General features: G+C 44.1%; 3 protein-coding genes across 3 annotated transcripts; all 3 read right to left on the reverse strand.

The window, feature by feature from the left end:
• Positions 1 to 13,162: 13,162 nt before the first annotated feature.
• On the reverse strand, positions 13,163 to 14,012 carry LOC136549255 (uncharacterized). Its single transcript, XM_066540493.1, has one exon. It carries the CDS (start codon positions 14,010 to 14,012, stop codon positions 13,419 to 13,421), a length of 594 nt encoding a protein of 197 aa, XP_066396590.1. The 3' UTR covers positions 13,163 to 13,418.
• Positions 14,013 to 14,123: 111 nt separating this feature from the next.
• On the reverse strand, positions 14,124 to 24,478 carry LOC136552963 (protein ROLLING AND ERECT LEAF 2-like). Its single transcript, XM_066544537.1, has 5 exons — positions 24,301 to 24,478; positions 15,140 to 16,012; positions 14,962 to 15,036; positions 14,574 to 14,731; positions 14,124 to 14,468 (listed from the first exon to the last, which is right to left on the reverse strand). The coding sequence occupies exons 2-5, from the start codon at positions 15,882 to 15,884 to the stop codon at positions 14,124 to 14,126; spliced, it is 1,323 nt and encodes a 440-aa protein (XP_066400634.1). The 5' UTR covers positions 15,885 to 16,012; positions 24,301 to 24,478.
• On the reverse strand, positions 16,865 to 17,597 carry LOC136549256 (uncharacterized). Its single transcript, XM_066540496.1, has 2 exons — positions 17,183 to 17,597; positions 16,865 to 17,082 (listed from the first exon to the last, which is right to left on the reverse strand). The coding sequence occupies exons 1-2, from the start codon at positions 17,595 to 17,597 to the stop codon at positions 16,865 to 16,867; spliced, it is 633 nt and encodes a 210-aa protein (XP_066396593.1).
• Positions 24,479 to 24,848: the final 370 nt, after the last annotated feature.

Raw genomic sequence — 24,848 nt, forward strand, 5'->3', positions numbered from 1 at the left:
TCTACACTGGGCGAACCTCAGCAGAATGAAGCAGCTGAAAGGCGCAATCGTACCTTGATGGATATGGTGCGCAGTATGATAAGTTACTCCACCTTACCATTGAGCCTGTGGATGGAGGCATTAAAAACCACCATTCATATTCTCAATAGAGTACCAAGTAAGTCGGTGCCCAAAACACCATATGAGTTGTGGATAGAAAGAGTACCCTCACTAAACCACTTACGTATGTGGGGGAGTCCTGTTGATGCTAAAGTATTTAACCCAAATATTGGGAAGCTAGATCCCAAAACAGTAAGTTGCCATTTCATTGGCTACCCAGAAAAGTCAAAAGGTTTTTGTTTCTACTGTCTAGACAGACATACAAAGTTTGTGGAAACAAGACATGTTGTCTTTCTAGAGGATGAAATGATGAGGGGAAGCAAGGTAGCTCGAGAAATTGACCTTAAAGAGAAGCGGGGGTATGCGCCCACTCTGATGATTCATGAGCCATTTTTCTCACTACCTGCCTGTCGCTGCATCGACAGTGCAAGACACTATGGTGCCAACACCTGTTGTTATTTCGCCTATGGCAACAATGAATGACGATGAGAAACTTGTTCTTCAGGATCCTATAGAACCTATTGTCACACATGAGGGGGAGCAACAACAGCCTTAAACAGAAGATGTGCCAAATGTGGAGGCCCCTAGAAGGTCTCAAAGAGTTAGAAAATCAGCTATTTCTGCTGACTGTGAAGTATACAACACTGAGGAATATCAAATAGAGGATGATCCCACCTTATTTGAAGAAGCCATGAGAAGTGATCATTCATCAAAGTGGCTTGAGGCCATGGAAGATGAAATGAAATCAATGAATGCCAATAAAGTTTGGAACTTGAAAATAATTCCTAAAGGAGCCAAAACAGTAGGCTGTAAATGGGTCTACAAAACAAAACTTGTCTCTCTAGGGAATATAGAGAGATATAAAGCGCGACTTATGGCAAAAGGCTTTACGCAAAAAGAAGGGATTGATTATAATGAGACATTTTCTCTAGTCTTATGTAAAGATTCCTTTAGAATCATAATGGCATTAGTGGCATATTATGATTTAGAATTACATCAGATGGATGTAAAGACGACATTTCTCAACAGAGACTTGGAGGAAAATGTTTACATGGCACAACCAAAAGGTTTTGTCATGGAAGAAAAAGAACAAATGGGATGCCGCCTAAAGAAATCCATTTATGGATTAAAACAAGCTTCAAGATAGTAGTACTTAAAATTTGATCAGACAATAAGAAATTTTGGGTTTAAAGAGAATGTTGAGGACAATTGTGTCTATGCAAAGTTTAAGAATGGGAAGTTTATCTTCCTTGTCCTGTATGTGGACGACATCTTACTTGCTAGTAGTGATGTCAGTCTACTACCAGGAGACAAGGAAGTTTTTGTCCTCAAAATTTGATATGAAAGATCTTGGTGAAGCCTCGTTCGTTCTAGGGATCGAGATTCACCGAGATAGAAGTAAAGGGGTATTAGGACTATCACAAAAGGCATACATAGAAAGAATCTTAAAGAAATTTAGTATGCACAAATGTAGTCCCTCACCTGCTCCTATAGTCAAGGGCGACAGATATGGGGATTTTCAATGCCTCAGGAACCAATATGAGATCGATCAAATGAAAGTGGTTCCATATGCTTCATCTAGTCGGAAGCTTGCAATATGCTCAAGTATGTTCTATGCCCTGACTTGGCATTTGTTACCGGGTTACTTGGTAAATTCCAGAGCAATCCTAGAACAGAACACTGGAAATTAGTAAAGAAAGTCTTGCATTATTTGTAAGGAACAAAAGGCCTCATGATGACGTATAGAAGATCTGATTCACTCCATATAGTGGGATATTCAGATTCTGATTATGTGGGAGATGATAGAATTCCATGTCTGGATATGTATTCACTCTCGCAGGGGGAGCCATTTCATGGAAAAGCTCAAAGCAAACCGTCACTACATCGTCCACAATGTATGCCGAGTTTGTAGCGTGTTATGAGGCAACGGGGCAGGTGAACTGACTAAAGAAGTTCATACCCGGTTTAAAGGTAGTCGACGACATCTATAGACCACTTAAGTTATACTGCGATAATAATCCAGCAGTATAGTATGCTCACAATAATAAGTCAAGTGGTGCTACCAAACACATTGACATAAAGTATTATGTTGTGAAAGATAAAGTCTGGGATCATATCATAAGTCTTAAGCATATAAGTACCAAAAAGATGCTCACGGATCCGCTTATAAAAGGCTTATCACCCAACATGTTCAGAGAACATGTAGCTGGCATGGGTTTAAGGGAAAGCCTATAATTCCTGGACAAAAGAAGGCCCAAAGTTAAGTATCTATTTCAGAATAGAGTGGTGTGTTCTAGCTGTTAAATCTATCAGCAATTAACCGTAGATGATGAAACATGCTCTACGCGCTAATCTGTAATGGAATGAACAAAAGTAAATGATATGAAATTGAAAGATGGTAGAAGATCAAGAGGGAGATTGTTAGATTGATCTCAATCCCAAACTAGGGCCCAATGGTCCAGTTAGGGCCTTTGATCCACGCCCTGATCAGGGGCGCCCAACCCACTATGGCTGGAGGGCCCCTGTCACACTACGTAATAAATAGAGGTGGGGGACAGCAGCTTAAGTTACGAGGTTCGCCTGAGCTATAGTTCCCCACCGACACCTAAACCCTAATCCGATCTAGAGGGGCGCGACCAAGTGACAGAAAGCCACCAGCCGCGCCACCACCAGACAGCGTCACCAGACTCCTACTGCCTTCACCGCCGATCGCCACCGCGCATCACCGATGCAGTCTTCACCGACCGTCGATGTCCTAGCGTAGACACCGAATCCATGGCGGATGCGAGTGGATCTTCCTCCACTGCGGTGTCAGGTTTGACACGTCCAACTTCTACCCCTCCCTTTCTCTCATTCTACCTACCGTTACTGCACTAAGTAGATGTTCTAGGGTTCATGATTCTATTCAACAGCAAGTACCCGACTAGATCTATGCTCCTAGTGATTCTATAACTTTTAACATCAGCGTCTAGTATGCTCTGTCATTTTGGTTGCCACGGACACCCCCCAAATGTCAGCGAGTAGAATTTCTACTTGTACACCTTTGAATTTCTACCTTTGTCGTCTAAAACGAAGAATCAGCAGACATCAGACAACATTTACTACTACTAGTTTGTAGACCATGCAAGTCTTAATGGCAACATCTCAAAAAGATAAAAAAGAGTGTCACAGCGTCAACTCGTACATAGCAAGGCTTGAGTTGAGCGGGACAGCCAAGGAATCATGTCATCAAGATTCAAGAGTGCCACCAAAAGGTCAAACCGGAAGGTTTGGAGACACAACTTTATTTCCAGTGCACATACAATCATACTTCTCACTGAATCGCTTCTAGAATTTGACTGCAGCTGAAGAACGAACATATATCAGCACAGCTTATTACTCCTACATAAACTATACTAGGACGGGAGGCACGCTCCGCTGTGCCCGCCCCGATCCAAGCCAAAACTAAACACCATAGAATTTAGTAGTATAGATTAGCATATGTAGAAGAGTAAATATGAGGTTGAATCCAATGAAAAGCAAACACTTTGTTCGACAAATTGTTAAAAAACCGGTAGTTCAGTCATGCATGTTTGGACAAAAAGCATAAACAATTTTTTAGCTAACTATCGATTAGTGTCCAAAATGGTTTCATGTGCAGTGGACCACATAAATTGGAAACCCATGGCGTGGCCAGTCATACATGCCAAAGACATCATCAACATCAACAACAACAACATAGCCTTTCAATCTCAAGCAAGTTAGGGTAGACTAGAGTTAAAACCCACCAAGAGCCCAAAGTCATGGTTCAGGCACTTCAATAACTGCTTTCTAAGTACTCCTATTCAAACATGGATCTCTAGGTATATCCCAAGCTTTCAAATCTCTTTTTATTGACTCCTCCTATGCCAACCAAGAGCCCAAAGTCACGGTTCAGGCACTTCAATAGCTGCTTTCCAAGTACTCCTATTCAAACATAGATCTCTAAGTACTCCCTCCATCCATTTATCAGTGTCGTTTTACTCTCTTGCGCGATGACCAAGGGAGGGTTGAAGGAGGACCGATTATCATTTAATCATGGTTTTGTACTAAATGCACCATGGGCTGTTGGGTTTCCAAGTAATCTCTCCGCTAACACCGCTCAAAACGGTGTTACCGCGCGTCCACGCCAGAATCACGTGCGTCCGCGGCCAGCACGCGCTCTTACCATCTGCGACCCTTCTGTTTTCTGTTTTGCCACGTGAAAATTGCCGAGATCATCTCCTCATTTGCCGCTGTGCATCCTTGAGTCCGCCCAGATGAAAAACTTGCCGAGATCACCTCCAAAATTAGCCGCACTCACTTCAAAATTTTGAAGCTAAATTCTGTTGCCGCCTATGCTCTGCGATGGTCTATATAAGTCTCCATGGAAGTGAACCATTGAGCATGCAGTTCCTAGCAAACTCTTTCCTATCTTTCTCTCTGATTCATGTTGTACTAGTTCATCAACAATGCCTGGACTAGGGATCAGACTTAAATGAAGCACCACCTGAATCAACAGTAAACCATCCAATAGATTGGGATGACATAGTCGATTGGGATGGCCCTGCCCATGAACTCGATTATGCCATGGTTTGGGATGATGGAAATCAAGGTGCAAATTTAATAATGATCCCTGATTTGTCATTTGTTTCTTCTGTTCGTCATCTCATCTTTTGTGTGTTTCATGTCATAGGTGATGAAGATAGAGGAGTACCAGCGCCACCCACAGGACTGCAAGCACCTAGTACAGCAGATGGAGATGGCCAAGGAGCAGATGGAGATCAAGATGCTCCTGCAGTAGATGGTGTGCAAGCAGAGGGTCTTTCAAATGGTGATTTTTAGTTTCCTATATTAATCAATGATTTATTGGTTGGATCAGGTTCAGTTTTCTTAGTCAGGTTCAAGATCAGTTTAGTCTAGTTTTTTAGTTTTCTTTGTTGTCGGATAGATGTCAGGTTCAATTTTCAGTTATCTTCAGTCTATTGTTGGGTTCAGGTTTAGTTTCAATTATCTCCACTAATCACAGTAGATGATTCTGGTTTACAGGTTCCAATAATAACAAACGGACGTTCTACTTGGATGACTTAAAGATCGCCATATACCTAGAGCTATTGGCAAAAACTGATCCTCCTATTCTGCGCCGTGGGGTTTTAAAGGGGGTTGCATGAAAATTTGATGTGCCTCTAAGAGTTGTGCAGTCCATTTGGAAAAATGGACAAACTAGTGGAATAAATGGTGTTGTGAACATATGGTCTAAGAATTGTGGTAGGAAAAGAATAGAAATAGACTTGGAATCCATAAAGACGTTCCTCTTAGTCAGCGCACCACTTTTCAGGATCTTGCTAATGCACTGGGTGTTAAGAAGAGCACACTTCATAACCGTTTTAAGGAAGGCTATTTTCGTCGGCACACTAATGACCTCAAGTTTAGCTTGACCGATGAAAACAAGTAGGCCCACGTCAAGTATTGCTTATCCTTGCTGAATGATCAGTCTTTGTCTTTTAAACCAATGTACAATGTTGTGTACATCGATGAAAAGTGGTTCTATAGGACTCGTAGGAACAAAAAATATTACCTTGCAAATGATGAAGAAAGACCACAACGAGCAGTTAAAAGCAAAAAATTTATTGAGAAGGTGATGTTCCTAGCTGTGGTTACGAGGCCTAGATTTGATGACAATGGTCAATGCATTTTTATGGTAAAGTAGGCATTTTTCCCTTTGTGAAAGTAGAGCCAGCAAAGAGATGGAGCCCAAACAGGGACGCATGTACTAAAAATTGCAATTTTTTTGCATATCCTGCACGAATCATGAGTCTTATTAACAATGTTTACATCTGTAGGTACCCTTGTAACAAAAGCCATGACGTCGGTAACAAAAGAAGTTAGCCGAGATTTCCTTGTGAACAAGGTTCTACCCACAATCAAAGCAAAGTGGCCTGCAGAAGAGAAAGGATTGCCCATATACATACAGCAAGACAATGCTAAGACTCACATTGATGTGAATGACCCTACATTTGTTCATGTCGCCCAAGCAGATTGTTGGGACATTAGGCTCACATGCCAACCTCCCAATTCTCCTGACCTTAATGTATTGGATCTCGTTTTTTGCAGCAATTAAGGCACTGTTTGAAAAGGGAACACCAGACAACATTAACAACATTGTGGCAAAGGTTGATAAGGCGTATCAAGACTATCCTATGCAAAGCGCCAATTGTATTTTTCTAACCCAGCAGGGTTACATGATGGAGATCATGAAGCACAATGGAGGCCAGCACTACAACATCCCTCACATGAAGAAGAAAACTCTAGAGCTGCAAGGACATCTTCCAACTACTCTGAGTTGCCCTTTGTAACTTCACAATCAAGCCATGTAGTTCGTCGCTAGCTAGAATTAGAAGTCATGTATGATGCTTTTTTTGTCGCTTTGGTTCGAGTAATGGAAACTGCAAGCAATATTATCCCTTGTTTTTCAAATGCAATTCATCTTGAACATGAAAATTTTCATCCATTAGCTAACAGAACTTACAGTACTGCTAAACTCAACACTAAAATTGCTCCAACTAATACTAGGACTAGTACAAGGAAGAGAAAATAATCTTGAACATGGACATCTTAGTTTCTTCAAGCTTCTCAGCGTCCAAACCTCTATCTGGAATCTTTGGCAATCCATTAGAAACATTACAGTACCCACGAGGCCATGACCAATTCAAAGCAAGGTTGCTGCAGCATCATTGACGTCCTCCTCATGGCGTCCATACAAGAGAGGCAATAACACAGGGAACATCAAACTAGAGGCTTCATGATTCACCTTGTTGTATTGAAACTTGTTAACATCAGTTGAAGCTAGCTTCACTAGGGCATACACAGCGTCCGGTTCATTGACTTCGGCGTCAGGTTCGCCGACTTCGTTGATGTCCATCTAGGAGTCTGGCACCTCAGTCTCACCTGCAAAAGTATCCATCATGAACTGCACCTCGCTGTCGGCCATGGGGTCTTCATCTTCGTCGGTAGAATTTGGTGCCTAGTTAACACCACGCACGTAATGGATCTCATCGTTGTTGTCTTGGCGATCCATCGCATGCAGGCATGCATTAGCGTGGCGGCGTGGCAGAGTAGAGCCACTCGGTGTCACGGCCACGTGGATCGACTCGGCGGCATGGAGGCGTGGTGTGCTGGACACTTTCATGAAGGCTAACGGGAGGGAACGGAGGTGGTATTTGAAGCAACATGAGGACGGCGCTGCATCAATTGTCGTGTTTTGTATGAGGAGCCGTGAGCGCCTAGGGACCAGGTTCGTAGCTTAAACGACGCCGACTCTTGGAAAACTTTTTTTTCTCAGATGACTCTGATAAATGGACGGAGCTAAGCTTTCAAATCTCTTTTTATTGCCTCCCTATGTTAATTTTAGTCTTCTTCTACCTCTCCTCATATTATTAGTTTCGGCTTAGGACTCCACAATACACTGGTGTCTCTGGAGGTCTCGTTTGGACATGGCCAAACCACCTCAACTGATGTTGGACAAGCTTTTCTTCAATTGGTGCTAGCTCTAGGCGATCACGTATATCATCGTTCCGAACTCGGTCCATTCTGACCGCAAATCCATCGCAACATATGTATTTCTACAATACTCAGTTGTTGAACATGTTGAATCTTTGTATGCCAACATTCTGCTCCATACAACATAGCCGGTCTAATCGTCATTCTATAGAACTTGCCTGTTAGCTTTTGTGGTACCCTCGTCACAGAGAATGCTAGAAGCTTGTCGTCACTTGATCCACCCTGCTTTGATTCTATGGCTAACGTCCGCATCAATATCTTCATCCTTCTGTAGCATCGATCCCAGATGCCGAAAGGTATTCTTCTTAGGCACTACTTGACCTTCCAAACTCACATCTCCCTCCTCATGTACAACTCTACCAAAGTCGCATCTCATGTATTCAGTTTTAGTTCTGCTCAATCTAAAATCATTAGACTGAAGGGTTTGTCGCCATAACTCTAGTTTCTTATTTACTCCCGCCTAGCTTTCTACATCATCAGCGAACAACATACACCAAGGGATATCCGCTTGCCTGGTAACCTCATCCATTACCAAGGCAAAGAGATACGGGCTTAAGACTAGACCCTTGATGAAGTCCAATTTTAATCAGAAAGTAATCTATGTTATCATCGTTTGTTCGAATACTAGTCATAAAAGAAATATAGAAAAATCCAAATAGAATTAAGAAACGATGTAATCTGTATGTAAACAATACACATCCTATTGAGACATCTAAACATACATGTTAAATCGGTTCATGGAAATAATAACTATAGGATCATCTTGAAGAAAGCATAGGACGTCCAATGTAGTATATCCTGTATCCATATATCCATGTCCATTAGCAGTAATGTCCTCTCTATGTCCATTGTCCAGCCTGTAAGGCTGTAAGCAGGCACTGACTCCTAGTTGACTTGCCGGAAAATTTTGAAAGAAAAAGGGTGAATACAGTACAGTCAAATAATGACGAGCGGGCTTGGTACAAGCGGTAGAGTCTTACCGCCTGTGACCGGAAGGTCTCAGGGTTCGAGTCGCGGTCTCCTCGCATTGCACAGGCGAGGGTAAGGCTTGCCATTAACACCCTTCCCCAAACCCCGCACAGAGCGGGAGCTCTCTACACTGGGTACGCTCTTTATAGTACAGTCAAATAATAGGCATATATGTGATTACTGAATCAGACATGTTGATGTTACATGCTGCAAAAACAATAAAATCATATTGATCATATAAACCTGAAAAGGGAGGACTTATACAAAAGCAAAGGCAAGCAAAATAAGGACAATAATACTAACCAAACATGAATGCCTTCACTTAAATTCTTATGATAATAAAAAATCGAGGCAACTGAGAATGGGAAGGTTTTTGGACTAACAATTTTTTCCTTTTCGTTGACCAATCAACCCTAAGGAAACAAAGGCAAATATGCACACATCAATCAGAATTGGTGGTTTCCTTATTCTAGCAGCGAAGGTACTAAATTCCATAAAGTGGGAAGGAGTACCATCGAAGCATTTTTGCAATAATAGTCACTTAGTCAGCCAACCCAGATCCTATATGAACCTTGACTTGGTGATGATCGCATGTAAAGAAAGTAGACTGAACTTTAACTCTGAACTGGAGGGAATATAACTTTAGAAATCTGAACCTGTATTGGTCTTTAAGGCTGGGCACATATAGCTTTCAAATATTGGGCTCTCTAGACTATTGAGTTACCAAAAGGAAATTTGTTGTAGGCCTGGCTAATATGTACCACCCAGAAACTGTAAACATAAAATAACTCTTAAACTTCAATACATCGTATGCATACGTTGACATATTTAGTTTGGGATATGGACATGCAAAGATGAATAGGTGTCTTAATCTTGTTTACAGTGTTTTGTTAGCATTTGTGAATTTCTGCAGAAAAATTGGTTCAGCAAATTTGATACTACAAAAGAATGCTCCTATCGAAAGCAATAAGATCTGAGTATGGTTATATCCCCAAAGACCAAAGAAAGGAACAACGAATCTTTGCAGTGAGAATTTTCTAGTAAGCCTACATCGTTCCCTATTAAGATTTTATTAAACAGGGGTTCCTTGTTAAGATGTGAACCTAGGCAAAGTTACAGCATCTAACTGAAATTGGTATGGCAGGAATAATTATGTAGTGTTTCACTGTGGTTTGAAAATGTAACAACACAAGTAGGAAGCATGGATATTACATCCATTTAGACACTAATAGTTCTTACCTGTTCCAGAATGCCTTGTTAAGGTTGTCAATAAGATTCTTGATGTATTCAGTGGAGCATATTGTACAGATTAGCAGCAGCTATTACCAAATTAGTTTGGTGGTCTGAAAAATCAAACACCAAACACAGGATCTAAACCCATGTTAATGGAGGCCATCTCACCTGAGCAGAGAATTGAAACAGCTTGCATTAAAAGCTTCTTTGCTATTTCGAGAAAGCGCAAAAGCAGTTGGGGCTGGTGGTAGACCAACTAGAGCCTCTCCTCGCTGGAATTCTCAATTGTTATAGAGGCAGGGCGTTCTCTCCGCCACCGGCTGCATGGTGGCGAGTTCCATTTTTACCTCCATAGTTAGAAGGTTTTCTTGGAATTTGGAAGTACAAATAAGTAAGATGAAGGACGACAACCTGTATCGAAAATTGTGTCAAGCCATACCAGCATAAAAAAAGTGGCAGCAGGAGCGGTCTAAGACAGCTAAAATTGTTAATTCACCTTTACTACCTAATCTTTATGAGACATGAATATTTATAGCAGAGCCCCAACAAAATAGCATGATAGTTAAAATGAACAACCTGGAATGTCACCTTCCTTTGTCCCTTGGTGATAGCTAAGATCATATTTATTTCTGACTAAGCACTTGAATCCACTCAGACTCGATGGAACAATAATTTTGAACCAAAAAACTGAAATTATTTGCCCAAAAACATACCACATGATGACCCGACATGGTGTTCCAGTGGTTTATTGCTCATGTGCATTCCATCGAACAGGTTGCAGGCTTCATATCATGGGCTAAGTACTGGACGCTTCATACTCTAGCCATACCCGCACCCAACCATGGGCAGTCAAAATGTTCCCCCACCCCTCCATGCGCCCCCTTGGCGCCAGCATGGTGCACTGCATGGGAAGCAGCGGGTCCACATCGGATGAGAGGCATCAGCTGTGCTCCAAATAGTTACTGCATCGTGCGCAGTTCCACTGGCAGCAAGTCCTCATTCTCACAGACGCAGAGAACAGAAGCAAGGATTGGGAGATTGGAAACAGATGCAGGGGACAACCATATTAATCGAGTTTGCATCACAGGCTCAAACAAATATGGAATAAGAAAATGAATCGGAAAAAAGGAACATTTCGTGGATGAACGCACCAGATCCTAACGACTCCGATGAAGGGGAAGGCAGTCAGCTCCTCAGCTCAACACTGTCGCCGCGTCTCCATCATGGATGAGCTTAACACCGTCGCTCGCAGCCGGCCGCCGCATCTGTTGGGTGCTGTCGCCGGGGGAGAGGACGCAATGGCTGCCTCTCCATATTTGATCCGTGCACGCAGCCGCCGTGAAGACCAGACGCTGCATCCACGCGCGCCAGCGTCGGCAGGGTCTGTGGCCGCATCAGGAAGGAAGGAGGTGACGTTCCTGCTGCAGCAGGTGAGAGCGGTGGCGGCGGGCGGCGTTGGCGGAGGCGGCGGCGCAGGTGGTGGTGCCGGTGGCGGGTTCGGAGGAGGCAAAGGCGGCGGTTTCGGCGGAGGTGCAGGTAGTGGCTTCGGAGGAGGCAAGGGCGGTGGCTTCGGCGGCGGATCGGGCGGAGGCTTTGGCGGCGGCGGCGGCGGCGCGGGTGGTGGTTTTGGCGGAGGAGCTGGTGCTGGTGGTGGTGCCGGCGGCGGCATCGGTGGCGGACTTTGAGTCACGTAGACGGCGCGGGGGCCCGGCGCGCGCACGTGCAACTCAACTCGGACGTGCAGTGCATGGGTTGTGGCTTTGGTATGGACAGAGCCAGAGTTACACTACACTATATTATTTCTACTATTACTAGCTGAGTTAATCTCCTATTCGGTAAGCCTAATGAAAGTGAATAATTGGTGTTGAGATGAAGATGAGCGTGTAACTTTGACTATCCCCGGCCCCAAGGATCGGATGTGTTATTTGTACGACCAATTATATTATACCATATATATTTGCTCTTATTACGTGTGTGATTGTGCGCTTTTAGCCTTTATATAGGGCTCTATATGTAATGACAGTTGTTGCGAAGTGTTTGAACTGGCAAATTTGGGGAGTGGAAATTGTTGCCTGCGATGGGCCGATCTAGTCTCTATTGTAACTCATTAAGTTGGGCCTGCTCGCGAGCCAGACTTTCTTGTTGGGCTTACCTCGATGCGTGAGTGCAGCCTAATATCGTGGGGAGGCCCAACCACCTCTCTGCGTGGCCCAACCCTTGTACCAAAACATAAAGGCCGCCGGCCCAGGCAAAGTATTCTCCATCAATCCTTTTTTTTTAATTTTTTTTGTGTGTGGCAACAGCAACTATGTTAAAAAAAAAAAGCAACTGCCAAACCTTTGTGGCAGGTAAAGTGCTAAGAAGTTAGAGCAATACACACGATGTTTAGATGCTTTGCTAGTTGTGTCGATTATTGTGTAAACAAGTTTTTTTCTCATTTTTTTATGCTAGCCAATTTGGCTCTTTTTGCGAGTAACGTGGGGAAAAGAAAAACCAAACGTGCCCTAAGCAAGCTTGATGCTTTATTCATCACCAACCTTCAACTAACATGTATAGGAAGCACTTGACCGTGCAGCCTGAAGCAGCCGCAACTCGCAAAGCAGCTTCAAAGAGCTGTGCTTAATACTATAACGAAAAGGAACCATCCAATGATCAAAAAAAAAAGAGGAACCATCCATCAGCCTGTTCGGCAGACCGTAAACGATCATATCGATCGTGAATTATAAGTTGGATAGTATTTTTCTCTCACACCAAATCAGCTAACAGTAAATAATTCACGATCCAGCCCAGCTAGCCGAACAGTCTGCATATTCATATGTCATAGGGAGTGAGGAAGAGGTGACGGAGGGAGCGAGGGAAGGAAAGATGATGACGTGGCAAAGCCCGAGTCGGCTGATTTGTTTATACCGGACTGGTGGGCCCAGCCGCAGCGCGCGCGAAACGAACCGCGTGTGGCCAGACGATTGGACTGGGCGCCGGGATATGCACGGAGCGGCGTACGCATGCAGAACCGGATCAGCCGGTAATTGGTGATCAAACTAACCCACGGTCGACGGTAAAAAGCGCCAGATGGCATAACGTTGTTGGCGGAGGCCGTTTTTAGTTTTATTCACGGTTGAAGATCATCTCATTTATTTACGTCACCACTTTAGCCCACCTGTCCTCACATCTCTGCTGTCTGCAATTCCTCTTGACACAAATCGGTACTAACATAGCAGTAGTTTGAATTTACACTAGGAACATTTACTTAGCCAACTCTACACGGAAACTGAAGTACTGTCCAAAGTGCACTTCACTAAGTGCATGTTTAGTTTGAAAAATTTTACAAAATTTTTTAAGATTCCCCATCACATCGAATCTTTGGACGCATGCATGAAGCATTAAATATAAATAAAAAATAAAACTAATTACACAGTTTAGACGAAATTCACGAGACGAATCTTTTAAGCCTAATTAGACTATGATTGGACACTAATTGCCAAATAACAACGAAAATGCTATAGTACCATTTCCCAAAAAAAATCGCCAACTAAAAAAGGCCTAATAACAGCTACTTGTATTCAATCTTTTCTTATCCAAATCCTCTCCTTTGCAACCCTGACGTTTTCCTGCAGATCGATATACTTCTCAACTGAGGTTTCTGAGAAGGCTTTGAGCTTTTCTATGAATCTCAACAGACTCGGGTGCAGATCAGTTGGGCCATGACTTGCTCCCCCTGCTTCGTCATTTGGCACCTTCTCTTTGTGAGGAATGGAGCGGCTCATGTCTGCAATGAGACCTTCGATGGCTTCTTCTAAGTCCGCGGTTGGTAAATCATCCAGAAGCTTTATCCACATCTCGCAGGTTGTGAAGATTGGCGCGACAGCAGTCTCCGTTAGCGAAGCATCAACGGTGTTCCGGTTCCTGGAGACCTTCCTCCTCTTCAGGGGTTTCATGCATTTGTGCAACCACATGTTTAAGCTGCAGAGGTACGCCTTGTGGGATGCCATCCAGTTCTGGAAGTTGGAACATAGTTTTCTCAGCTCAACCGAGAGGAGAAACCCAGCCTGATGTTGAGATTCTGACTGAAATGATATTTTCAGGTCGCAGCTTCTGGATGCTAACTTGATTATCACACATTGGCACTGATGGCACTCAAGCATTGTAGCCCACATCCCTAGTGAAACTGCAGGGAGAAGAGATTCTCTATCAGATGAGCACAGCAATCAGTCAGTATATAAACATATAAATCATGCACATTGCCTATTGCGATAGTGCACATTCTTTTAAGATAATATGACACATATCTTGTTATGACAACTAACACATCTATATGTCATGTTATAATGCACAGGAACAGCATCTTTTTGCATACACCGATAGACAATGATACAGACAGAGACATACCATCCAATTAGTTCATCCAGCTGTGGTTGAAGATATTTATCCCTTACATCTTCTATGTTCTTAGAAATGAAGCCTATTTTGCGAACAGCCACTAGAACTCTGGAATGCAAGCCCTTCATAGAAGCACGGGTAAAATCAATGTCAATTTGATTTCCCCCTCTTGATTCCTGGAGTCTCAGTTTCTTGCATCTCTCATCATACCTCCTGCAGATGGCGCCGCTAGCCTGAAAGCAGAACAAGACAGATTACTTCTAGGAATCTCAAACTCTGATTCTGGAACACATATAAAATTGATTAATACTGTACAACATCCAGAAAGGAGCTACAACCTTAACTTCATCATAAAGTTTGCTCTCCCATGCATACAACCTATCAAGTGTGGAGATATGGCTGCCAGCATTAATCCCAAGAGAAATTCTAGATGGTGACAATTGTGAAGACACTGATCTATGCCAGGTAAGGTACTTCATCACGGCTTGAGGAGGGGCTGCATTAAACCATGGTGGATCAGATTATTTGTACAGTTGGAAGGCCAAGTATTCTATTCAACAGTAGAAACCTAAATGCTAATAGCTGAAATAAATGTAGAATAATATCACATTACAATTACTCCCTAAAAGAAACCTTTTGCATCTATATTTGTAACACAGGAATAGCAAAAGCCTTCGTTGAAGGGGGGAAAAGTCAAACTAATAGTTTCAGGCAAAATTTACTTACATTCAGGAACAGTGACATCCTCTCTACAGCAAGCAAACAGTGTTGCCAGAAAACTTGTTGGCTTTGATCCATGTGCTGCAGAAATTTATTTTTTAGTTTAATATTAATTCTATCACAGAGGGTAAGAGAAACTTGGAAAAATGGTCATAACCAGAAAGCTATTCACTTGATAGCTAACCTATTTCTTCAGGTAGTAGAGGACGGAACTGGATTTTATCTTCCTCAAGAATTCTAGGGACTTCTTTTCCAGAATTGCATGCCCAAAAGAATAATATCTCAATCTCTTTCATGCATGTATTTAAATTTTTTACCATGTTACCTACATCAGTGGAAGGTTTCTTTGACCTCCCAATCACTGTCCTCTTATTTTTGGAGTTGTCACTACAAGAATTAGTACTTTGTGAAGCAATATTTTCTGAAGCATGTTGTGAAGGTGAGTGAGTATTATCAACAAGCACATCATTCCGGTTCTTGAACACGGGCGCCCTAATTTCAGTGGATGGATTGTCAAAGTCATCTTCTAGCTCTGCAAAATCATCATCTCCCTCGCTGTGCTCAGGGATCCCTTCCTCACGGAGGCTCCTTAAACCATCAGCATTTTCAAAATTCTGACTGACCTCTCTAGCAGCAGGGAATGAAGACTGAGCGGTTACTTCTGCGGGTGCTGTCATGGAGTTCCTCCCAGCATTCATATGATTGACATGCAAAAGAGGTGGCGAAACATTTGGGATTGACTCTTTCAGCACTTCAGGTTCAAAACATTTCCTCAGAAGAGAAGTGGTTTCTCTCAGCGACAGAATATAAGCGTGGTGAGAAGCTGCAAGTGCACATCTTCCATCTAACGCTTCTCTAACAAAACGCTTCCTCTCCTGGCATAGCACAAGGACCTTGTCATCTTCGAGCCTAGAAGGTGCCACCCCCATTTTTGAAGAGCAACAGCACTCAGAGCTCACGAACAATACTTGGTCATGCCAATTTGAGGCTATCAACGAACGATTTGCAAGTGACTAGTGTCTGTGTGATGTGGCTTTCTGTCTCTGATGCTGAAAGACTGCAATAGTTTGTAATCTTCCCAGTTAGACCATATACTAAATTTATAACGATCTGAATTTTCTTCTTAATAAGATAAGAAGAAACAAAAAAGCATTCACCCCAAGCGGATCACTTCACCTTCACCAATCCATTCCATTTTACTATAGTTGCATCCAGTAACTACTTTTCATAATTTTTACAGCAAAGGCACAAAACCGGAAACCATTTTTCCATAAAAGAATATCAGACATAAAGTTAGCTGTCCACATTTAAGTTGTAGTATAGCAAACTGTCCGATTGAAAATGGGCATTGTCGGTGGTGAAAAAAGGTTTCCTTTAAGAAATTTGTTTTGTTTTGTCAAGGTTCGATAGATGTAATACAACAAAAAAAAAACTTGCATCACTAAACATCCTCATGATATGTGCATGATAACATGACTACAGCAATAGCCTATAGGTGCCTAGGGTTGTTGGAATTCTGTACCAAATCAGCCCAAAAACGACACTATTGCCTGCTCTAATGAAAAGAAAAGCAGACCATTTACATAATTACATTGCCGGCTACCAAATTCGACCAAGCTTACTCTCCATGAGGTGTATGTCACACCCCTGGCCGCGGCGGGTCACCGGCGACGTGAGCGGAACAGCGGGATTTTGATGGAACCCTGGCGCCGGCGGGCAAGCCCCTACCTTGGCGTCGTTGTGTATTACTGAATGCCTCCATGTCCCAATACAGAGCAATGCAGGCACTTATGTGCTGCTTACAATCCTGTCCAGTGGGCCCAAATGGTCATAGTCTAATACTGAAAACGTAAAAGTAGCAATGCGTAAATAGAACAGCTTGGCGCCTTCTTCTCTTCGTGGCACGCCTTCACGCGGGTTTGACACCTCCCCCGGCGCGAGAATCAGCTTGTCCCCAAGCTAGAGCATCAGGAAAACGAGTTTTGACGACGTAGTAGTCTTCCCAGGTTGATGTTGATGCTGGTAGCCCTGTCCACTGAATCTTGACCTGAGGGACTGCTGCATTGCCCTTCTTCACCATGCGGCGCTCCAGTACTGCCAGAGGAATCGTTTTTGCAGCTTCGAGATCTATGAGCACAGGTGTAGTGTCATAAATAGGGGAGTGATCCGGGGTGTATGGCTTGAGCTGGGAGATGTGAAACACTGGATGGATCAACTTGACCAATACGCTGAAGAATGGTATAAGGGCCATAGTACTTGTAAGCCAGTTTTGGGAAGGGCCTGTTGGCCGCAGATGATTGAGTATAGGGCTGTAGTTTCAGCAGGACCTGATCCCCCACCGTGAACTGAAAATATGTTCTTTTAGTATCTGCAGTTTGTTTCATCTTGTTTTGAGCTCTTGCTAGATGTTCTTTCAGGGACTGAAGATGGAACTTCCTGTTTTGAATGACCTCGTTAACATCAGGATTGGTGTCTGGTGTAATAGTTGGTATGGCACCCAGATTAGCATCATAACCATAGAGGGCCTTGAAAGGTGTACAACCTAGTGATGAGTGCACTAAGGTGTTGTACCATAACTCTGCCAATGACAGCCAAGATTTCCATGTTAATGGGGAGTCATGAACTACACATCTGAGATACATCTCAAGGCATTGGTTGACCCTCTCAGACTGCCCATCTGTTTAAGGGTGATAAGCTGTACTTAGGTTGAGTTGAATCTTGTATTTGGTGAATAGTTGTTTCCAAAAGTTGCTGACAAAAATAGGATCTCTGTCAATTGTGATGGACAGTGGAAACCCATGGAGTTTAACTATATTGTCCAAGAATGTTTGAGCTATAGTAGCTGCTTAGTATGGGTGTTTGAGAGCCAGGAAGTGGGCATACTTAGTCAATCTGTCTACGATGACCAGGATGACACTGAAACCCTCTGATTTGGGAGACCTTCTATGAAATCCATGGTGAGATCTTGCCAGACCCCTTTAGGTGTTGGTAATGGTTGGAGCAGGCCCATTGGGTGCTACAGGGAGTGTTTAGCATGTTGGCAGATGTTACACTACTTCACATAGTTTTCCATATCAGTTTTCATGCCCTTCCATGAGAAATGCTTCTTTCAGTCTGTAATAAGTGGCTGCTACCCCAGAATGTCCTCCATTGGCACTGGAATGAGAGTGTGCAATTAGCTTGGTCTGCAAAGCTGAGTTATTGCCTATCCAGACTTTGCCATTGTGCCAGATGAGACCTTTGTCCAAACTATACCCTTGGTTGTCTAGGACTGGTGATGGAGAGCTTCTGAATGAGAGTTTGAGCATGGCTATCGGTGGCATAGGAATTGAGAACCTCCTATACCCATGTTGGTTGCACTATTGAAACAGCTTGTATGGCCATGAGATGGCCAACTCTGGACAAGGCATCTGCTGCTTGGTTTTCTTTGCCTTTTTTGTACACTATCCTGAAATTGAGGCCCATCATTCTTGTCATTGCCTTCCTCTGCATGTCAGAATGGAGGTTCTAGTCTTTGAGATAGGCTAAGGACTTGTGATCAGTTTGGATTATGAACTCGCCTCTCTCTAGGTAGTGTCTCCACTTGTCTACAACCATGATAAGGGCTAGAAATTCCTTTTCATATATGGAAAGGGCTTTGTGTTTTTCCCCCAGAGCTTTGCTCAGGTAGGCAACTGGTTGGCCCTTTTGCATAAGGATAGCCCCTATACCATCCATACATGCATCTGTTTCCACTGTAAAGGTTTCTTGGAAATTGGGTACAGCTAGTACTGGTGTTTCAGTCATGGCTTGTTTGAGAGCATGGAATGCTGACTGGGCTGCTGGATTCCAGGCAAATGACTTGAGTTTCAGGATTTGAGTCAGTGGTTTAGCCAGGTGTACCATAACCTTTGACAAATCGTCTATAGTATCCTATTAGACCCAGAAAGCCTCTCAATTCAGTCATTGTAGTTGGTGTTGGCCACTTGAGCATATCAGAGATTTTGCTAGGATCAGTGGACACTCTAGCAGAAATGATGTGGCCTAGGTATTTCAAGCTATCCTAAGCAAAGGTACATTTGGACTGTTTGAGGTGTAGGTGATGCTTCCTTAGTGTTTGCAACACTTGCTCCAAGTGGTGAAGATGCATCTCCATTGATGGGCTATATATCAAGATGTCATCTAGAAAGACCAAGACAAATTTTCTAAGAAAAGGTTTCAATACTTCGTTCATGACACATTGGAAGCTGGCTAGAGCATTGGTTAAGCCAAAGGGCATGACACTGAACTGGTAGTGCCCTTGATGGGTTTTGAATGCTGTTTTGTACTCATCTTCGGGTAGCATTCGAATTTGGTGATAGCCAGCCTTCATAGTCTAACTTGATGAACACCCTAGCTCCTGAAAGTTCATCTAAGATCTCTTCAATCACTAGCATAGGGAATCTATTTTTGATAGTCATGTCATTGAGCTTCCTGTAGTCAACACAAAATCGCCAAGTTCCATCCTTTTTTTGACAAGGAGGACTGGGGAAGCAAATGGGCTATGGCTATGTGTAATAAGGCCTGCCTAGAGGAGCTCTTTTACTTGTTGTTCTATTTCTATCTTGTGGGTAGGGGAGTAGTGATAGGGTCTGGCATTGATTGGTATGGAATCTGGTGTTAAAGGAATTGCATTGTCATAGGTTCTTTATGGTGGGAGAAGTTTGGGGTCTATGAACACATCTTTGTATAGTGCCACAAGATGTTGTATGGCCTCATCAGGTGGAGAAGGTTTGGGGTACTGTGAGTGGGGATGGATGGGGTAATTGTTCTAGCAAAACATAGGCCCAGAGGTCATTCCCTTTGGTGGCCTTATATACCTTATGTGCAGAGATATTAGCAATTTGGAGAGGTGGGGCACTGATCCCTTGAAGCTGAATGAGTTTGCCTTGCTCCTGAAACTGTAATGTTTTGTGTTCCCAGTCACATGTCATAGGGCTGTGAGCTCGAAGCCAATCAAAACCCAAGATGGCATCATATGGGTGCATGTCCAGGACAATCATATCTGTTGTGAAAGTCTGTCCTTGGCAATAGCATTGAAGTTGAGATACCATACTGTGGGTAGTAATCCATTCCCCATTAGCCAGTTTCACCTTTCTTAGTGAGATTGGAATTGTTGGTATATTAGCCAATGTAACAAATTGAGAGATGATGAAGCTATGAGTGCTCCCACTGTCCACCAAAATGAGCATAACCTTGTCTTTGACCCTAGTTTTGAGTTTGATGCAATCTGGTTTGTCTTGGCTGGACAAAGCATTGAGGGATAATTGGTAGAATTCTTCATGTAGAGCATCTTCCACAGTCAGTTCATTGAGAACCTCATCACTGAGTTCTCTATCCAAGTCGTTGAAGGCCAAAGCATTGACTTTTGGTTTGTTTCTGACTTTGCAGACCTCTAGATGTCCAGGAACAAATTTCTCCCCACAATTGTAGCATAAGTTATTAGCTTTTCTGTAGTTCCTTAGTTGCCTGTCCTGCCATAGATTGGAGGATTGAGGGGCATACTTGGGATCTGTCTTGTTCTAGTAGGGTCTTGGTGGATATTGTTGTCTTGGGTACTTGGACTTCCCCCTGTCCACTGTTCTTTGTTGTATCTTGGCTAGAATTGAAGCCTACAAGACATCTGGAGGTCTATGAGCCTCCACCATGCCTCTGATATCCTCTTTGAGACCCATAACATACTGCTGTGAGAAGAACATGTCATCATACCCTGCATTGTGCATTGTGACACTATACTAGAGTGCTTGGAATTGTTCTGTATACTCATCAATAGATCCAGTTTGCTTGAGTGCCAATAGGTCATGCATAGATGATCTAAAATCATCAGACCCAAATTCTTGCTCTATAACTCCACAGAAGTGTGTCCAACTCCTAATGTGTTCTTCTGCTTGAATGCTTGATACCATTTGCCTGCCTTCCCTTTTAGATGCATTCTGGCTGCAGTGACCCACATGCCTTCAGGGATTTGGTAAAGCTTGAAGTAGTCTCTACAATTGTCTAGCCAGACCAAAGGTCAGAACCTTCAAAATCAGGGAAATCCATTTTAGGCATTGTTGGCTTAGGTAAGTGAAAGGTCCTAATATGGCTAGAGGGGGGTGAATAGCCTTTTTAAAAATCTACAAATCAACTAGAGTAATTTGATTAGTATAACAAATAGCGTAATGCAAACTTGCTCTAGCTCTACAAGGGTTGCAAGCCACCTATCCAACAATTCTAGTTGCAATGATTACTTAGGCACTCAAACTTGCTATATAACTACTCACTAAGAGCTCTCAATCTTGCTACTCTAAAGAGCTCAACTAGATGAATGTAAATAATAAAGCAAGCTCTCAATTCTAATTACACTAAGGAGTTTGTATCAACTAGTTTGCAAGAATATAAATAAGTGAGTAGGGTGATTATATCCGCCAGTGTAGGGGATGAACCAATCACAAAATGAAGATTAAGCCAATCACCGGGAGAATGTAAATGACAAGAGATAGCCGATTTTTCTTCCGGGGTTCACGTGCTTGCCAACACGTTAGTCCCCGTTGTGTCGACCAACACTTGGTGGTTCGACGGCTAAGAGGTGTTTTACAAACCTCGTCCACATGATTAGACACCGTAAGAACCTACCCACAAGTGAGATAACTCAATGACACGAGCAATTTACTAGAGTTACCTTTCGGCACTCCGCCGGGGAAGGTACAACTCCCCTCACAATCACCGAAGGCGGCCACGAACAATCACCAACTCGTGCCGATCCTCCACCGCTGCACCGAGCCGTCTAGGTGGTGGAAACCACCAAGAGTAACAAGCGAAATCCAGTAGCGCAACATGAATACCAAGTGCCTCTAGATACAATCACTCAAGCAATGCACTTGGATTCTCTCCTAATCTCACAATGATGGAGATGAGTGGGAGGGCTTTGGCTAAGCTCACAAGGTTGCTATGTCAATAAAAATGTGCAAAAGTTGGAGCTACAACCGGCTATGGGGCTTAAATAGAAGCCCCCCATGGAATAGAGCCGTTATACCCCTTCACTGGGCAAAACGCGCTCTGACCGGACGCTTTGGCTAAACTGACCGGACGCTGGAGCCTTAGCGTCTGATCGAGTACAGTAAGGGTCCAAATTAGTTTTTCCTCGACCGGATGCGTCTAGTCCACCTCGACCGGACATAGCCCAGCGTCCGGTGGTATACCCTAGCTACTGTACCGCCAAGTCAGCGCGACCGGACGCAGGCAGTCAGCATCCGGTGCATTCAGATCTAGCGTCCGGTCACTTGATCGACGCTGGCATCTCCTCTGTCTTCTTCACCCTTGCTCAAATATGCTAACCACCAAGTGTATCACCTTGTGCACATGTGTTAGCATATTTTCACAAATGTTTTTAAGGGTGTTAGTACTCCACTAGATCCTAAATGCATATACAATGAGTTAGAGCATCTATCTTAAATGTGATCACACTCACTAAGTGTCTTGATCGCTAAAACAAAATGGCTCCTACATTTTATATCTTTTATTTGAGCCTTTTGTTTTTCTCTTTCTTCTTTTCCAAGTTTAAGCATTTGACCATCACCATGCCATCACCATTGTCATGATCTTCGCCATTGCTTTATCACTTGGAGTAGTGCTACCTATCTCATAATCATCTTAATAAACTAGGTTAGCACTTAGGGTTTCATCAATTAACCAAAACCAAACTAGAGCTTTCAGTAAGGTATAAGATTTGTGCTCTTGGCCTTTGTTGTCTTGCCTCTTCTCATTCTGTTGGTATTGCTTGGGATTTGTTTTGTGTTGCCTAGATGGTTGTGCTTTGCCTTGCATGGTATCCTTGGCAAACACATTGTGAAAGGAGGCATTGTCATCTAGAATTAGAGAATCTACATCTTCTGCAGCTGAGTGATGATCCTCATCATATTGAGGTTGAGCAGGTTTCTTGGACTCCTCCATTTGCCAGAGAGTGACTCTGGCAATTGCGTCTCCATTGGCTTGAACTTGCTGAGAAATGAGATGTTGTTCTTGAGTGTATTCATCCATAGCTGCCGCTGTGAGGTCCAACTACGCTTTCATTTGCTTCTGGACTGAATGCATCTCAGTAATTTGGTGAAACATGACATCCAGATTTTTTTTGCAAATTCTCCCACTTGGAGTTTTCCTCATCCGACCGACGTGTCATGATGTCAATAATGAGATTAGTCTGTGTGGAAGGTTGGACTTTGCTTTTGCTTTGAGAAGCCAGTTGTACCAGCAGTGGGTTTGGCCTGTGCCTCTCCCGTCGCACTGCAAGGTACGTTCACCGCCGCCTGGGAATGAGGCGGAGCCGAGGGATTTTACACTAAGACAGTTGTAGTGCAAGCACGATGACAACAACCTAGCAACCCAAGCTCATGGACATTCCCCCGCCGAACGCCACCGCAACAAGAAGACAGTTCGACTTTCGGAATTTTACGCACGAACAAATGCCGCGCAACCCTTGTCTACTGCCTAATTGTGCAAAAGGATGAAAAATGAGCGAATTTGGGATGCTCACTCAGGTTCACGCCTCCAGAACCCCGGTTGTTGATGTCGGACCCCAGTCGAACACCTAGTGGGCGTCGATGGTGACGTTGTGTAGAGGTTAAGCGCGCCGGTGTCGTGAACGAAGAGGTGCGGCGTTCCCGTGGTCGTGGATCTTGACCCAGACGACCCCAGCCGGACTTGCGGGAGTTCTCAGTTTCACACTTGGCCAAACCGAGAATTCGACCAGCCGTGGGGATTTACTGATTCGGAGTCGACCTTCATCGAGAAGCGTACGGCGGCGGCGCAGATCGTGGGCACGCGACGACGACGACGACGATGGTGGTGGTGGTAATTAGCGGCGGCGCCGAGCAGGGAGCTCGTCACCCACACGCCGAAGAAAGGTGGCTCCGATACCAACTGTCACACCCCTGGCCACGGTGGGTCACCGGCGACGTGAGCGGAACAGCGGGATTTTGACGGAACCCTGGCGCCGGCGGGCAAGCCCCTGCCTTGGCATCGTTGTGTATTACTGAATGTCTCCATGTCCTAATACAGAGCAATGCAGGCACTTATGTGCTGCTTACAATCCTGTCCCGTGGGCCCAAATGGTCATAGTCTAATACTGAAAACGTAAAAGCAACAATGCATAAATAGAACAGCTTGGCGCCTTCTTCTCTTCGTGGCACGCCTTCACGCGGGTTTGACAGTGTAGACCTGTAGTTGTCGTTTGCGTGGAGAGAAGATGCACATCACATCACTCATGATCAGATCGACGGCCAGACGGCCAGTAGTGTAAGTACACACAGTTCACCCAAAACAAATTTTCGGAGATAAATTAAAAATCACCTTGTTTCTACAGCGACTTTGGACTCTTGGAGCGCGAAGGGCGCCAAATCCCCACGGGGGCACGGGGCCGTGCCGTCGTCTCCGTTCCCGATCGACTGCTCACCGCCGCCGCCCGTGTGAGAAGCGAAAGGACGCGCCGCTCGGCTCGCACAGGCAAAGCAGGGGACGCGGAAGTGGAAAGGTGGCACCACCGCCACGCGCGGAGTGCGAGGGCAGGGGAGAGAGCAAAGCGCCGACGGCGACCCATCCGCGTCCCTCTCCATGAAATCAGTCGGCCATGGCGGAGTAAAGTGCAGACGTCAGACGTGCCTGTGCGTGGCACGGGGGCCTATCCTCCCGGTGGGCCCCGCCGCCGTCCGAGTGACGTGATGTAGAGGCAGATCGCATTTGAGAGGCCCATTCGAGTGGAAACGGCTCGGCCCATTGGAAAAACCCCGCTTTCGGCGCTCCCATTTCAAAATGGACCTCTCGCTCTCTTTCCCGTGTTGCGCATGCGCTCCGCTGGTGGTCACCATTTTCCTTAACAAACCAAACCAGCAGAGGGGCAG

The sequence above is a fragment of the Miscanthus floridulus genome, chromosome 4, assembly GCF_019320115.1.
Source record: "Miscanthus floridulus cultivar M001 chromosome 4, ASM1932011v1, whole genome shotgun sequence".
In the NCBI taxonomy this organism is placed as follows: Eukaryota; Viridiplantae; Streptophyta; class Magnoliopsida; order Poales; family Poaceae; genus Miscanthus; species Miscanthus floridulus.

What these genes read in the sequence shown, in the direction of transcription:
- LOC136552963 (XM_066544537.1), bottom strand. Translation starts at nt 15,884, where the DNA reads ATGGGGGTGGCACCTTCTAGGCTCGAAGATGACAAGGTCCTTGTGCTA. An exon ending in TCTACTACCTGAAGAAATAG is followed by an intron (nt 15,037 to 15,139) that starts GTTAGCTATCAA and finishes AAATTTCTGCAG; the next exon opens with CACATGGATCAAAGCCAACA. An exon ending in AACTTTATGATGAAGTTAAG is followed by an intron (nt 14,469 to 14,573) that starts GTTGTAGCTCCT and finishes TTCTGCTTTCAG; the next exon opens with GCTAGCGGCGCCATCTGCAG.
- LOC136549256 (XM_066540496.1), bottom strand. Translation starts at nt 17,597, where the DNA reads ATGTATCTCAGATGTGTAGTTCATGACTCCCCATTAACATGGAAATCT. An exon ending in CCCTTATACCATTCTTCAGC is followed by an intron (nt 17,083 to 17,182) that starts GTATTGGTCAAG and finishes CTGTGCTCATAG; the next exon opens with ATCTCGAAGCTGCAAAAACG.
- LOC136549255 (XM_066540493.1), bottom strand. Translation starts at nt 14,012, where the DNA reads ATGTGGGCTACAATGCTTGAGTGCCATCAGTGCCAATGTGTGATAATC.